Below are 16,716 nucleotides of genomic sequence, written 5' to 3'. Positions count from 1 at the left end.
AATAAGATTTTGAATGAATCTGAAAATATAAGTGAGCCTTACCAAAACCCAAATAGTTTGATTTTGGGCCAGCCCTTCTTTTTGGTTTTGGGATAACTGAAGTCAGTGTTGCAAAAATTGAAATTGGTCTCTTGACTTCCTAGAAGTCGACCAAAACAGAGAAGAGGAAGGCGGGCAGTAGAGGGAGGGGAAAGGGAGGAAAGAAGGAGGCGGTGGCTCGGCTTGGGCGGCTCGGTGTCGGAGGCTGAAGGAGGGCGGCGCACCGGCGCAGAAGAAGCAGCGCGCCAGTACGGCGGCTCTGTTGGCTGAGCGTTGCTCGCGGAGGAAAGAGAAAGCAAGGAGGGGCGAGTGAGAGAAACGACTCAACGAGGGTGGTGTTCGGTGGTCTAAAATTGATGGTGGTCGTTGTGGTGGTTTCCGGCTGGGAGAAAAGGCATTGGTGGCTTAATGGTGGTGGTGGTGTTGGCGGTATTAATGGTGGTGGTGGCGACAGTCGGTGGTGGTTGTGGTGAGTTTTTTTTTTTAATTTTTATTTTTGAATTAATTTAAGAGGTAAATTTAGAAATCAAAAATCAAAAATCAAAATTGGAATTGGAATGTTTATTGTTTGTTGGTGGTTTGAGGGTTGAAATTCCAGTATAGTTGAACAGCTATTTATAGCATTGGCATTGAGCAAGTTACGTGATTGATGATCCAAATTCGAAGAATTTTAGATGACAAATGTAAGAAAATAGAGAAAAGTAGTGATGAGTAATGAAATCTAGTGACTTTAGGTGAGTGAATCAGCAAGCCTAAAGTTTATAGATGTAATAGATGGCAAACTCCATGGCTGCCAAATGCTCATGTTTACACGGCAGAGAAGAGGAAAAGAGAGAAGGGTTGACTTGATTTTAATGGGTCAAAAGGGAATTTTGGTAAATCTACAATGTAGGACAAATTTTCAGAATTTTATTGCTATTTTTGGATGAAAATAGGATCACTAAAATTAATTTCCAGAATAATTCTTTTATAAAGTGCTAATAAAATAAATTTAGTTTTTGAATAAAATTAGTCGTTGATAAGAACGTTTTTGAAATTATTAAAATCTTTTACATATTACGAAATATAATTTAAAATTTAAAAGGTAGCTTAAGCTCGTAAATATGAAATTAAATTATAAAATTTGAAAAATAATAAATCGTGTAACGATTAAAAAAATAAAACTTTGTTAATCAAAATAAAGTTCAAATTTTTGGATTTAAAACGAATTTAAGCTAAGTAAAAATAATTAAGGATAATTAATCAAGTTCTAAAAATTCGGGGTATTACAAAGAGAGAAAACAAAAAAATGCACTAAAAAAAAGGTTGAAACTTCTAAAACCAAGCATTTGAAACTCATATGCATGCAAAATTGCATGCATACCTATACAGCCAAAAATTTGGGGTACTCTCTCTCGATATATTCAGTCATGATTACCAATTGCCTGTTAGTTCAGTGGTGATTGGGGCTGAACTTGGTAGGGAGGACTCATGTTCGATCCCCCACAACAAAAATTGGGAGGGGACTAGAACCTACCCACCCAGAACTCGCCCCGAATCCGGATTAGCCCGAAAGGTGAACCGGGTGCTAACACCAAAAAATAAAATCATTCATCACCATCTCTTTGACTTTTTCACTGGTTATTGGTCACTTAAATCCAATAAAAGACATTGGGTAGTAAAGGTGGAATTATTAAAAATATGTCGTAGGTGGAATTAATAAAAGAAGATTGGCCAATGGTTGGATTAATATTAAATCTTCCAAATAAAAACTACTTATAAACACCCCAAATATAAGCTGAGCACATTGTCCTGATTTGGTCTAGTCGGGTGGTAGAGAATGTACCTCAAAGTCAAGCAAGCGGGGTGCGGCCTCCGGCTAGACGATCCTAACACTTGATCTTATTGAATTAATTATATCCATCAATCAATCTAAACCAAGTATTATTAGATCAAATGCACCTTTTGATGATCGACATATATCCTTCAGAATCATATAAAGATTTGTCTAAGGAAATGTTTATGTTGAAGGATCTAGAAAATGCACAATACACAATGGGCATCAAGATCTAAAGAGATAGATCTAACAGGGTGATTGGACTAATTCATAGCACTTATTCAATAAGGTGTTGACATGATTTAATGTGATTGACTCCAAAAGAGGTAACCTGACCATGTCGCATGGAGTGGTTTTAGCAAGATCGACTGGGGGTCCTAAAACAAATGATGAGCGAAAGAGTAAGAGTAAGATACCATATGGTTTATTTAATCATGTATGTTATGATCGATTTGAACACATCCTAATGTTTCGTACACACTCAATGATACGAGAAGATACCATTCAACCCCAAGCGTGGCACGTTGGGCTGTTGCCAAGTATATCATTAGATCACAGTCTAATTTTGCCTTCTGCCTCAACGGGAAAGAGGTAATGTGGAAAAACGCTAAGCAAAATACTATTGTAGATTCTACAACTGAAGCAACAAAGGAAGTAATTTGGGTCGATAGTCCGTTGCATGTGAAGCAACAAAGGAAGTAATTTGAGTCGATAGTCTGTTGAAAAACTTGGTGTCGTCCCCTCCATTGAAAGATAAATAGCTCATTATTGTGATAATAACAGATAAACAGAGATATTATTCATGCTAAAGAGCCGAGACACCACTGGAAGTATGACAATTGGATTCCTCATCTTAAAACTCAGATCATGAACAAACAGGAGTACACGCATCAGACGTATGTATTCAATCAGCACCCTTATTATGTGATTGATATATGTACACGAGATCCTTTTAAACAATTGATAATGCTGGTTAATCACCTGGTAATGTTTAATGGTTTATTTTCAGAAACGAGAAAATAACATTTGAATTACAGGTTATTCAAGGATAAATTACACTGGATTGTGCTGGTTAAGTACGGTTTAACAATATTTTCATAACCCTGAGAAAAAAAAAATGACAAGTTGAACTGCAGGCCATCAAAAGATAAAATCGATAAATTACACTTTCAGCTCACTGTAAACAAGGGTTATTTTCAGAATCAACACAAAACAAGAGGGGTTAACTTATAACTAATTCCTGTACATAATGTTGTTGCGTATGTAACTTGCATAGTAGATTGAATAAGATATATAAGTGGGAAGTGTATATATTTACTTACAGGGAAATAAAATTGTAGATTTGGTAATTTACAGTTAAGAACTGACCCTATAAGCCTATAAACACAAATTTCTAAAAGTATAAATATAATTGCTACGAAGTTTACCCCATCAACTGTATCATTTAGTTGTCGTTTCCCGGGCAGCATATTTCTATACAGCATGTAATGCAACCAAGACAAGCTAGCGATGCTAAAAGCTGAGTGAAAACAACCGCGGCTTGGTTATTGACCTTTGAACACGCCTCTACACAGCACATACAACAGCAATATCCACACGCCGTTGTGCAGCAATCTGAGGCTGCCTTCGCGAATACTTCAGCTGCTTCTGGTGGTTTTGGTTCATTAAAACCTGGAGAGATGTTTTTAGCGGTTGCCTTCACATTTCCAAACCCAATGCCAATATTTTTCAACACTTTTAGTCTTTGGGGCGGCTTAGGGTCTGTCTTTTCTGCTTCAGTTTTGCTCGGTGTTTTCTTCTGCTTACAAACCAATGCACTATAAGTATAATAAGCTACACATTACCCCCACCTCGTACCCCCCACAGCTCTTAAATGTTAAAAAAACATAAGAAAAACGTGTTCTTCGAATGCTGGAGGCCAGAGGCCATAATGTGCAAAATCATAACCTAGTAATTTTAACAAAAGGATAAATGAAAAGGACTAATTTAACCTTTTCCTTGTAGGTTAGTGGTTCTATTAACATATTCCGATTGTCTGATGTTAACTGAGGTGCTTTTAAGATAGTATAAACTATGCTCATTATTCATTAGGGTACTGACTCCATGGACTGATGCAGCATTACCAAATAGGGTTTTCTCTTTTATGCTGACCGCTTCAGCATTACCAATTTCTTAATGAGCATACCATCTGAAGGAGGGTGAACATATATAGCGATAAGGTTCTTAAGCGGGGTCCTCTTTGACCAGCCTTTTGAATTGACAAGTGTTGCTAGCGGTTCTGAATCTTTGCTGCACTTCACTTGCCATACTAGGGCAAAGGGATCTCCTCACTTCACCTCACAAAGTGAAAGCACATAGTGCAGTAGAAAAGCAGTCCAACCCGTGTTTAAATTGCATTTGTGGTGGTGCGTTGGATGGGTGTGGTACTTCACATCTTTAATAGGATGTTACTATACATCTAATATGGTTATGGTGAACTCTGTGTTGCCCAGCAGGAAGTAGAAAAGCAGTCCAACCCCGTGTTTAAATTGCATTTGTGGATGGGTGTGGTACTTCACATCTTCAATAGGGTGTTATTACACATCTTATATGGTTATGGTAGTACTTGCAAATCATTAGTGTGTGATATTTTGTGTGGTATTTTAGGCGGTTGTTGGGAGGTGCAAAGTTTAGTACCTCCAAGGAAGAACCTATCGCTGCTCGAGAAGGTTTTGAATGATCTTATAGGTTTGACAGGGAATTCACAGAAGAAAAGGAAGATAATACATGATACTCGCATGGATAAGGTTCACATTCAGTATACCACTACAAAAAAAGAAGCTGATAGATGATGTTAGACCAAAAGATAAGGTCTATTTAATTATTTTTTTAGGCCCAAAGATTCTACATTTGATGGCTATTCTTTGTGGCTTCATGTTAGTGCTTTCAGGAGTTAAATCAACCTTAACACGTACTCAGCAAATGATATAAAAGGAATGAGTGACTATCAGTACTACAAAAAAAATTGTAATAGCAGCAATTATGTCTAAACAATACCTGCTTAGCAACTGCTTCTGCCTCTTTGTTCAGGGTCTCAGTCATTAATAAGGCTATAGATGTGTACTCTGAGACAATGCCATTGTGAATGCTCATTTTTGCAATCTGCCAATTTCCAGATAACAATTAGTGTAAATTACAAACTGTTGTCATGTACAGACACTGCTAAATGCCTAATTTGGTGTTTTGATCCTCCATGGCCTGTTATAGAACTCTTAAACTGATCAAGTTAACCCCGTAATTTCAAATGGCCATATATCTTCTGATTTTAGAGGATTATGTTGATTACATGCATCTTGTGTGTCTAATACCCCCCTACTTCCTAACTACCTACTCTCTATCTTATATAGAGTTTGGTCCCACACTCACCCACTCGTTTTTCCTATCTACTTTTTCCCTCTTGCTAAAACCCTTGCACAACCCTATGTGTGTATGTGCAGCGCAGACGTCATACTTTAAAAAACACCAAAGCAAAATACCTTTTTCTCAAGTTGTTTATCCTCCAAATACCATGCTTTAGATGTGCAAATAGTAATTTGCTGCAGGGCCAATATCTGCAAAACAGACTAATCAGCTAAAAGCACAAAAAAATAGGGATGCAACAAGACTCTTCTTTATTTCCTGTCACAAAAGTATAAAGACTATAGAGCAACATAAATTCTGTCATTTTATTTCTATTTATTTAAAAAAAAATTATAACTTTATTTCACAGACTGTCAATTGCAACTTTTCTATGTTTCATGCAATGGTTTGGCCCGCCTTAGACAATCAGAAAGCCAAGCTCTTCAACTCAACTTCAGAGATAAACTATGATTTAGATACCTCATTATTATTATGTGAGGAAGGCCAGACAAATGCCAAACCAGATAAAGTTTTCCTCCAGATATTCATTATGCATTTATTCGCTTCAAAACAAGATTAATGATAAATTTTATGTTTCTATAAGATCCTCTGTCAAAAAACATTTCACAAACAAAAAAAAAAGCTCAAAGCGAGAATTTCTAAATTAGAATGTAGTGCTGTCAGTATGGAGATGAGTAGCCTACATCAATTTTAGATTTACTCATCTCAGTAAGCTTAGATTAGCAATGATGTCAAGATGAAAATGTGGAGTACAAAATTGGCAACAATAGGAAAGAAAGATTTCAGCCTTGAACTGAGGGAGAGAGTATTCCATCTAATAAATTTGTCTGTTTTCTCCCAGAAATGGGACCTGCTATGAAATGGATCTAAAAAAGTAACAAGTGAAATATTTATATTAGAATAGCATGCGGTCAGCATCAAGATCGCACACATTGTAATCACTCAGTTAGGATCAGCTACGATGTCCAGATTGTGCAGCACAAAGTTATTTATCAAAGGAGCTTCCACAAAAGAAAATCAGGTGAAGTTATTTTCTTCCTTTCTTGTGGGGGTCTTTTCCTTCTAGTCTATGTTACATGGTTTTTCAATATTAAGTTCACGTTATTTAATAAGTTGGTTGGGGTTCAAAAAGATTTATTTTATTGCTTACATTTTTGGATCCAACAATCGCAGCTTGGATTATGAAGGCCTCCACTTTAAAGAAAGATGCAGAATCATCAACAATTACGCATAGCAAGATTGTAGCTGTGGATTCGGATTGTAACCGAATTATTATTTTAGTTGATTAAAAAAGTGTTTTGCTGATATTGCAGATATAATACCACGCACATACTTTCTCTGTAGGTCTTCTTTCAAGAAGAACAAAACAAGGACACACTAAAGTCATTCTGGCGACAGGAAGCAAAAAGAGGCAGACCCCGCGAAGACAATATTCGACAAAATATGCTACGGGTTTATCAAGTTCTAACAATCCCAGCGGCAATGTCAATTGACACAGTATGACACCATAAAACTCAAAAATCAAAGAAATAAAGTGATGATAACTTACTTTATCAAGAGGGATTGCCTTGGCCTTGTGAACCTTCAGATCCATCTCATAGCAGGTCATGTCAGCGATAATGCCTCTTGCTTTGACAACTTCAGGAAACTTTCCGCTGTATCTTCCTGATATTGTCAATGGGCTTTCTGATGAAAGATCTGGAACATTGATTGGGTGCACCTGATGTTTCCATTACAAACAAACGAAATAACTTTTAAGCTAAGCATGCTATCAATTAGGACATTAAACAAATAAAATAAAACATGACGTCATTAGTCCACCAAATAAAACATGACTCATTCAGTGTAAATGTTAGCTAATTAGTACTTAAAATTTTCAGTCTTTAACCCTTAAAAAATCCCCTATCAATTGAGTACAGAAATTACATAGACATACATAACTAACTGTTTTCAAACATGAACATCCAAACACCAACTTAGTCGAATACAGGCACATAAAATTATAAAACAGTCTTATAGCAATACTGCTTGGATTTTAATGAGTGTCCAAACTCCAGCCTGGATTCAATAATGTGACATATATGATTTTCACCTAAAAGATACACGGACATCATTCTATGGTTATTGTTAGATCATTTTCATAATCTTTCAGTCATGATATGGGCTTACTTTCCTTTGCCATAATGATGTAAGCTGGAAGGTAATAATTATGATGTTTTGGGAACTAATTGAAGTGTCTGCAGTCGCATACTACTTTCTCCATAGTAGAACCACTCAAGGAGTTTGAGTGGGTTTTTTCAGAACATGATCAACAAACCTATCAGTTTCACTATACTTAAAGTAAACTCCACATCTAATGTTCAGAGATGTACAATTCTAAAGATACCCTCCTTTCACACCTTGATGTCACAGTTATGAATAAATAGAAATAAACACAATAGTAGGGAAGAATATTATAACACAAAACTACATATAAAGGCACAAACGAGTTTTTTCTCAGCCTTAGGCACTGTAATCCGGTGAGTGTCTAGATATTATGCAATAATTTCTCAAGTCCATAAGCTAGAAGATGAGACATACCTCGGCATTGTCAAGCTCATCTAATGTATCAAAGGCTATATTTGCAAATACAGTAGATGAGGCTCTAGTAATTAATTTCTGCAAACGAGGCTCAATTGAATCTGAACAAACCAAAACAATAAAATAAGGATCAGATTCGGAGTCGACAGGTTCTTTTTCCTGCATGAACAACAACAATATTGATAAAAAACAGTACTTGTATCTTCTCAATGACAAGGCGATTGCACTACAAAAATAGCATGCTACATAATACTCACTCCATTTCAAAATACTTATGAGTTCGCTTTATGTGCCAAAACTTTGACTACTAATTTACCCTTAAAAGAAAAGAATAAGTTACACGACAAAGTATAGTATAACGCTACATTACTTGCATCGACAACAAAAATACAATCATTATATGCAATTTCACTCAAGTATAAACTTGGATAATATAAATGGTGTTCATCCTCAAAAAGAGAAGTCATTTTTTTGCAATAGAGGGAGTAAACTGTAAAATCGTCAAAAAAAAAAAAAACAAAGATGTCGCATTCCAAGTGATGAAAACTAAGAGGTGTTCTAAATTGATTCAATTCCACTCCCTCTAATTTTTGAAATAGAGGGAGTAACTGTACAAGCACCGCCCTACTCAGGAGACATGAAATGGAATTTGGTTTCATTCCAAGCCTTAATGAGCAATTGTGAAATAAAATTTGTTTTATTTTCTGATTCCAGTCCAATAGATATTGAATAAAATAATTATCTAATTCCTTCGAAGTTTCCCACAGTTATGTTCCACCTTCCCAAACCTTTATTATTCCCCTTTGTTCATCCCTTAATTGTTTTCAAAAGTTCAATTATTATGATATGATCATATCTCTTCTAGAAGTTCTCCTGATACACATAAATACTTAAATGAGATACACAAACAACATGAAAATATACAGAAAGAGAAAGTAAACTAGAAATTCAATTAACCAATAATTTCTTCATGTTGTCTCTAAATCCTCCCCACCCACCCACACTTAAATTAATCATTATTCTCTTTATGTCTATGCTTTATCTTCTGTCACCAAAATCTCCCTAACCCAACCCAAAAATACTACTCCCTCCGTCCCTAAAAGATTGCTCCATATCACATTTTTCATTTTATTAAGATCGAAGGCAAAAGAAAAGCAAGTGGTTGGTAGTTTTGTCTTTTTGCTAATTTAAATAATAGAATGTGAGAAGAAAAATGTGAGGACCACATAGTACAAATGGTATGGAGCAAACTAAAAGGGACGGACCGAAAAGGAAATTGAGGCAATCTTTTAGGGACGGAGGGAGTAATAAGCAAGGTGTAGGAGATAACAAAAAGGCTGCACAGCAGATATTTGAGGTTTTAGACAGTAATAGATGGACATACAGGTTATTCTATTGCATTGCCTGATAGTACTACTCTGACTGCAAGCAGATTACATCACTAGGATGAGTTTATATCAAGAACCATGAGACTAACCTGCTTCATAGGCAGCATCATAATGGCCTTGCCCAATCATTGCCAACATTCTTAAAAAGTAGTGATTACAATATATACCTGCATTCAGTACAATATAGAAGTTTGAGATTCACAAAATTAGAAAATAAAGCCGTCCTCGCATATATGCAAAACTTTTCCTACAGCGTGTCCACTGTTCAATAAAGTTTCTTAGTTATAAATTTGTGTTTCAATCAGCAACTAACAGCAGTTGGGTTTGATGCATGGTAAAACAAAGGACCCAATACTTCTTTGCACCAACAAGAAACAAAAAACTACAGACGCAAAATAACTGCACCATTTATTCAAAACCCAACAAAGTGATGGATCATTTTACTCCAAACCAATTACACTATGAGTAGCATCAGAGTCTAGAACATGTAAGTCTCAATTATGATAACGAAGCAGAGTGATTTTTATGTCTTGTCATTCTACTTGAAACAAAAATTAGATGAACGATAAAAAAGACCCAGATGTGGCAGTGAAATGCAATTCGTACATTGGGTAGATAAAGCAGGATTTCATCATCTAAACAAGATGGCACAACCAAAAAGTCTCCCAACCCCACCACATAGTAGAGAATCCAAACGGGTATTTTTTATAACTTTGAAAATCTTCTTATAGTGAACATCCCTTCGAAAAAAATAAAACAGAAATGCAACATCATGACATGTATGGGACAAATGGACAACACAGTTTGTGACATATATGTGTACAATTTCTCAAAACACAATACCATTACCGTCAATGCCAGACATACTACTCAAGACAGGCAAGAAAGAAGTCAAAGAACACTATTTACTAGTCAAGACAAGCAAGAAAGAATACTATTTACCAATTCCAAAGGTATGTATGCGCGGACATATGGGTTTCATACTGGACAGACGACTCTTTGCAACATTACATATACGTCTCTCATCTTCAACAGCTCCATCAGTGATCAGGAAAATCATTGGCAACGCATTACGCGTATTTGATAACATCTCCATCGCCTGCCCAATAAAAAGGCTTATCTTCAGCATAAGATATAAAAAAAGGCTAAATCTTCCAGCCGCATGAATGTCTGCAGTATCTTACATAAAAACTGATGGCAATCTTTTATTTAAAAGGTAGAATATTCTGCTAAAACAATAAAGAGAGTAGTACAGAGAAATGCGTTCAATTAGCCCAACTCCTTTGTATTTCCGCAATTAAACAACTTTCTAAGCCCCTGCCAGATGTACCAATCATCCCACAATAAATCATGCGAAACATCTACTCCAGAAAATATAGGCATTGCATTCTAGCCAAACACTCCACAAGATTCCCCCACAATAACATTCCGCTAAAAGTAACATCTCCTTCGTCCCTCCCACCTCTTGTATATTTGAAGGACAAATGCATGCATATTTGTACAATGCAAAAATCTTCTTCAAATATTCCATGACACATTTCACAGTGAAAGAATATGTGAGCAAGACTAACTAATAGCTTGGTAAAGCAAGCATGTAAGGTAAGATAGCCAAACCCAGCCTACGTTCTCGGAGCATATCACGTTCTTGCTGCGCCTTCCCAAAGCTAAACGTCCAGATAAATGCTCTCACCTTCAGAGAGACCTTCGTCTTACAGATATTGATAGGTAATGAAAAGCTGGATATTAAGGAAATAAGGGGATCGATTCAAGCAAAGTATTGGCGATCTTCATGCCAATGTCCACAGTCACATCAATCATTTGGTTTCCCCTACAGCCTAAATCGCCACATATAGCACTACTCCTTGACAGGCAGAATCATGCAATGCCTAAATATAAGTCGTTCATGGCATGCAGCTAGTGACTGAAAGTAAGGTAAACAGCACTGGTGGTCCAAATTCATTGACAAGAAGCGTAAGAAAACCTAGTGGTTCCAGTATCCTGTCAATAAAACCCTACCAGATTATTTTTTGGAGTAACATTAATTTAGTTTATTACGGGTGAACCTCATTCATAAAAATTAGGTTGAGAAAAATAAACAACCTTGTCAAGAGCAAGAGAAATGTTGGTGCCATCCCCGACCAGAAGAGTATCCTCCATCCACTGTATGGCTCTATCGATTGTCTCCTGATTGGCAAGCTTCATAGATGACGAAAAAGGAAAGGTCTCTCCATTAAAAGCTATTATGTTGAACATATCTTCGGGAGAAAGCTCAGAGAGTGCTGCAGACAATGATTTCTTGGTAGCCGCAAGTGGCTTTCCTTCCATGCTACTACTGATGTCAACAACATAAACAATATTCCTGGTGAAAACCTGGAAAAAATAGGCACAGCGTATTAGAAAATATACATTGTCATCTCAGAGGAAAAGATTGAACAAAAACAGTGTTAAGAAGGAGAAGAAACAAATATCTGAAATAATAGCTGAAAACAAGGTTTCCAGTGCATATTATCTTGAGGTACATCTAAGCAGAAGATAGACATGCAAAATAAAGAAGCTAACTGAACCTTTTTTTCTCTCCTTGTTTAGACTGTTACAAGAATACCGAGTCTAACCTTTTTGCCTTGCTGGGTTCCTGGAAGAAAATGCACGCAGAACATTTCTCTCTGATCTATATCATCAATTGATGGCGACTGCAAGAGCACACTGCCAAATATACAACTTGTAGGAACCTAAAAAGTGAATAATTAGAAAAGATGATTAGCTTATACATCACGCACAAAGTACAAGTTTGCATCAAAAGATGTCTTTGGTAAGTAAAACCATCCCTCTGCAACACTATTAAAAGAAAATTGGCACAATGGAGAAAGAAATCTCACGCTGTATGAGAAGCTGAAATCTGTATTTGACCACGTGAGAACATCTGACTCATACAAGAATGCAAGACATTCTACTTGTCGTTTTCGTTCCTGGAATGATTTTTACGAGATGTTAGAAAAATCTCGTATGTCATTAATGTTTATAGAATATATATACATAAGAATTTTATTACCTTTAAAGGGTGACTAATAGTCTTGCACAAAATTTCACTTCTATCACCTGGATGGACGTTTAGCTGTATCTTCTCCCTTCGTGGTATCTTTTTGCTTGCAGGAGTCACATACTCGGGAAAACAATATGGTACGCACAAAGACAACTCACCATCATGATACAACAACTTTTGAGACCAGCTTATTTTGATAGAAATATTAGTTCCACCATCAACCTTACAAGGATATAGGACACATGAGATTCAGTGCTTCCGTAAAAAACATAGTTGCTTACAGACATACAGCAGGAATGACAGCTCACCTGTGGGATTGTCAAGAAAAATATGTCGGGCCTTAAAAATGCTCCATCATCAACACCTGGTTCCTTTTTACCCCTTTCATCTTCTATGGAAACTAATTGAGTATGATATGACTTTCTCGGAACATCAATCTCAACACCTAGAATTGAACCCTGTTAGAATGATAAATTGTTTGAGAACGTATTGATGGAGAAAAGCAAGCTCTAGAGATTATAATATGAAGTTGAAAGAGATAGGAAGTGGGGAAAATCATTCACAACTTCACTTGACCAACTTCTTCTCCCGCCAATTACTTTCCTTTCCTATGAAATTCAATATCAATTTTAAAACCAACATAGGAAAGACAATTAATTTCAGTTCCTTTCTTTTCCGTCCAAATCTCTCCAATAAAATTATGTCAGAGAAAGCTACCCACAAAACGTTTTGTACGATTACTATTCACTATTTCTTGACATTTGCTCAAGGTGATCAGAATTTACAAAATCAAGCTATACAAAGAATTGCAACAAAAAAAAAATCAAAACAATAAGCAATCAGTTATTTGCTTGATGGAGAAAAACAACAAAATAAGTAAACACTCCTATCAAACTCTCGATTTCAAAGTCCAGAATGATGGTTTAACAATTGAGTAAAATGTTGAAGAAGTGTATTTTAGTAGTCTGCACTAAGCAGTCATCTCATATCAGAGGTTTACACCAGTTGGTTATTCCGCTTGTGAAGTCAACTTGCCAAGAGATTACTAATACTTTACAACTTATCAAGGATAGTGGATTCAGCTAATATAGAGACATAATAAGAGAGCGTGTATCCAGCGGGAAAAAAAATGAATCTGAAAAAACTGAAATTTATCTTCAAGGGAATCCCTTTATCAATACTCCATATGGGAAGAAATTTGGCTAAGTGGTGGACTTGGACATTCAAAATGTAAAACTCAACTGATTAATTCAGTAATTTATCCCCATCCAAAAGAAGAGTTATCCACTAATTTAACACTATTTTCTACAATAGCCTTCAAGCAACTTTGCAAACGACAACGAAATGTAAAATTATGCCTGGATTCTAAGGGTCAGATAATAGCAATTTCATTTGGAAGCAAGACTATGTATAATTTTCATGTTAGATTTGAGTAATACATTTACAAAAACAACACTTCCATATTCTTTCTCTCACGCAATTACTTCTCCGTGCAGGCGTGCATGCATTATGATTTAGGGCTCCATTTGGTTCGACGGAAAACATTTTTAATGGAAATCATTTTCCATGGTAAACAAGTTATAGAAAAATCTCCTTTGTTTAGTTCCTTACTAGAAAAAGTTTAGGAGAAAATGGAAAATGGGAATGGAAGGGAGAGAGGTCAATATTATATGGACGAGAGGAGAGAAAAATAGAGGTAAGGAGTAGGGAGGAAATGTTGCATCTACTACTTAACAAAAGGAAAATGTTTTCCACCCCTTAACAAACCAAATAAAGAAAAAGGGAGAAATAATTTTCCTACAAATGTTTCACGTGAGAAAGGGGAAACCCCATTTTCCATGAGAACGTTTTAGACCAAACCAAACGGAACCTTAAACAAACAGAACATAAAACTGACAAACCACTATTTCACTGCTGTAGGAATAGCTTGCACCTAACCTTATATTTCAATTAGTGTGGTCCCTCATGTACCTTATTGTTAATACCAATCCAAACTGAAGCAATCCATTATCTTACCTATCAGTGTAAAACTGTGTAAACCTGAAAGATATCCGTACCTAGAGAAGAACCTACTACAAGATGAACTATAATTCCATCCATCCCCCGAACAAAAATGTCACTGGTGGACTGGTGGTTTCCGCTTTAAACTGTCCCCCAAAAAATAACTGAAATAGTATCAACTCACTTGTAGTTTTTAATCCTTCACACTACTGTAATTTATCTCTTAAGCAAAATTTTACTGCTACAGTACATCAGTACTACTCTGACAATATTCAGAATATACTGTGATTTTCGCCTTTGAACATAAAGATACATTCTTCTTGGTATGGAGAAAACAAACTATTCATTCCTCACCATACACTTTAGAAATTGTATTACAGTATAGAGGCCTAAAGCTGTCAAAAATTGACCCAACCCGGCCTAACCTGAGCTTGCCGGCGGACAACGGTCATCGGATACGACTAACCAGCTAATTAACCTAACATGATACAAACTAGCATAACCTGACCCGAACACCCGATTTGATAGCTCTCTATTTTCATATTTTCTGACAGCTAATATCACTCCATTTTTTTCAGTATCCAATAAAATCAAAATATTCAACACCAAGAATAAAAATAATCAACCGAATCAAACTTCAAATATTAAAAAAAGAAAAAAGAGAGAGAAACAGACGATCACCTGCTCGCCCATAGGAACAGCGAGACGACAATCACAGGACTTACTTCCCATGACACAATGAACTCGCCATTCACCAGAAAACCTAACGAAAACCGTATCCAAATAGCAATCAACCTCCATTGAAACGTTATTCATTTGAAGAGGAATCAACGCAGGAGGATCGCATCTACCATAGACATACGGCTGGTAACTCGGAATATCAGGATTATCGACGATTCCGGGGTCGGAGACTACGGCATAAACCATCGGAGCTGTCGGAAGGTAAAAATTCGGATTCTTCGACATCGGCGGCGAAGGTTTCGGCGGCGCCACTGACCTGTCTTTGCCGAAGTATAGCCTCTTTGAGAGCTTCAATCCTTCCTCCACCGCCTCCATGAAAGCTTCTTCCGCCGAGGCCATTTCTGAAAATTAGACGATTTCTAGGGTTTGTTTGATCGGAGAGAATGGAGGAGAGAGAAAGTGAGAATTTTGGGCGGAGTTGTTTTACAGCTGAGAATTTGTTCTGGAATATGAGAGGGGATGATGGGTAGTGTGTTAAGATTGGAGAAAAAGGCAACAGAGAAATACAGTTAAGACGTGTAATAGTCGTGTCTAAAGGATTAATGAAGTATGGTACTCCGTAATTAATATCTCAATCATAAAACAATTATTAAATAATTATTTGGTGGGGAAATTATTATTTATGAAATGACTCGTTTTTTATTGTTGGGTCAGACTTAATAGTACATTTGTTTCCTAATCATCTTTATAGTTACGGTTTTTTCATGAAATGCCCTTGAGGTTTAACGAAATGCACCAAATACACCCGCGTGTTTCAAATTACATATTATACCCCTATTTAAACTTATTGTGCACCAAATACCCTTCTTACTAACGGAAGTCTAACGCCGTCAGTCATTAGTGCTAATTTACCTATTTATCCTAATTATTAACAATTAACCTCCAAATAAACCTGATTAATACATAACAAACCTAAAGATTTAGCAACCAAAAAAAAAAAAAACTCACTCAAAATTCAATCAAACTTCTCGAAAATCTGGGTTCAAAATTTGCCCAATTTAAATCAAACTTGTGATAAAATTAATCGAGCAATAATGCTTCTACTTCAATCAATTATCTCATCAATTAGCTCCACAATTCGTGCTAAAATCCCCAATTTGATTTGCCAAATCCTAAATTCAGAATTGATTTCTTTATGTTTTGATCCAATTAATGTAACTTCTGGGTTCGAAAATCAGGGAAGCGGAGAGGAAAAGAGGAAAATTTTGGGTTTGAAAATATGAATTTAATCCAGAGCTTCGTTGCTTCTTCAATGGAGTTGGGTTTCTAAAAAGCATCTTCATCGCGAGAGCTTAGTTGCTTCTTCAATGGAGTTGGGGTTGCATGAATTTAATCTAAAATTTGGGGGTTTGAGTTGCGAATTGAAGAGGAGAGAGAAGAGGATGAGAGGAGAGCAAGGATGGGGGAATGGAGAGGATAGAGTAATTCTCGTTATTGGGGTAGTCGATGGTGGTTTTGGTGGTGGATGTGGGACTTCATTCGGACTTGGGAGAGAGAGAAGGAGTTGTAGTGGTGGAGGCGGTGTGCGCTTTGAGGGTGGAGGCCGACGGTGCGGGAATTTGATGATGGAGGTGGTGCTGTGCACTTTGACGGTGGAGCCGGTGCGGACTTTTGTGATGGCGGTGGTGCAGCTTCAATGGTGGTGTGTCTGTGGGCTTGGTGGTGGATAGAGCTATCACAGTGGTTGTGCGGCCGCCTCTCCTGGGAAATGA

General features: G+C 36.7%; 1 protein-coding gene across 1 annotated transcript; it reads right to left on the bottom strand.

Moving 5' to 3' along the window:
• Positions 1-3,045: 3,045 nt before the first annotated feature.
• On the bottom strand, positions 3,046-15,532 carry LOC110774955 (uncharacterized). Its single transcript, XM_021979555.2, has 13 exons — positions 14,945-15,532; positions 12,571-12,720; positions 12,272-12,484; positions 12,099-12,188; positions 11,835-11,951; positions 11,323-11,592; positions 10,165-10,321; positions 9,312-9,389; positions 7,835-7,935; positions 6,804-6,974; positions 5,371-5,445; positions 4,892-4,996; positions 3,046-3,653 (listed from the first exon to the last, which is right to left on the bottom strand). The coding sequence occupies exons 1-13, from the start codon at positions 15,341-15,343 to the stop codon at positions 3,300-3,302; spliced, it is 2,280 nt and encodes a 759-aa protein (XP_021835247.2). The 5' UTR covers positions 15,344-15,532; the 3' UTR covers positions 3,046-3,299.
• Between the last annotated feature and the right edge of the window lie 1,184 nt (positions 15,533-16,716).

The sequence above is a fragment of the Spinacia oleracea genome, chromosome 2 (assembly GCF_020520425.1).
Source record: "Spinacia oleracea cultivar Varoflay chromosome 2, BTI_SOV_V1, whole genome shotgun sequence".
NCBI classification, from domain to species: Eukaryota; Viridiplantae; Streptophyta; class Magnoliopsida; order Caryophyllales; family Amaranthaceae; genus Spinacia; species Spinacia oleracea.
The sequence above is the reverse complement of the archived record's forward strand: the minus strand, read 5'-3'. Positions and strand labels throughout refer to the sequence as shown.

What these genes read in the sequence shown, in the direction of transcription:
- LOC110774955 (XM_021979555.2), bottom strand. Translation starts at nt 15,343, where the DNA reads ATGGCCTCGGCGGAAGAAGCTTTCATGGAGGCGGTGGAGGAAGGATTG. An exon ending in ATGAGCTTGACAATGCCGAG is followed by an intron (nt 6,975 to 7,834) that starts GTATGTCTCATC and finishes TGGAAACATCAG; the next exon opens with GTGCACCCAATCAATGTTCC. An exon ending in ATAAACAACTTGAGAAAAAG is followed by an intron (nt 4,997 to 5,370) that starts GTATTTTGCTTT and finishes GGAAATTGGCAG; the next exon opens with ATTGCAAAAATGAGCATTCA.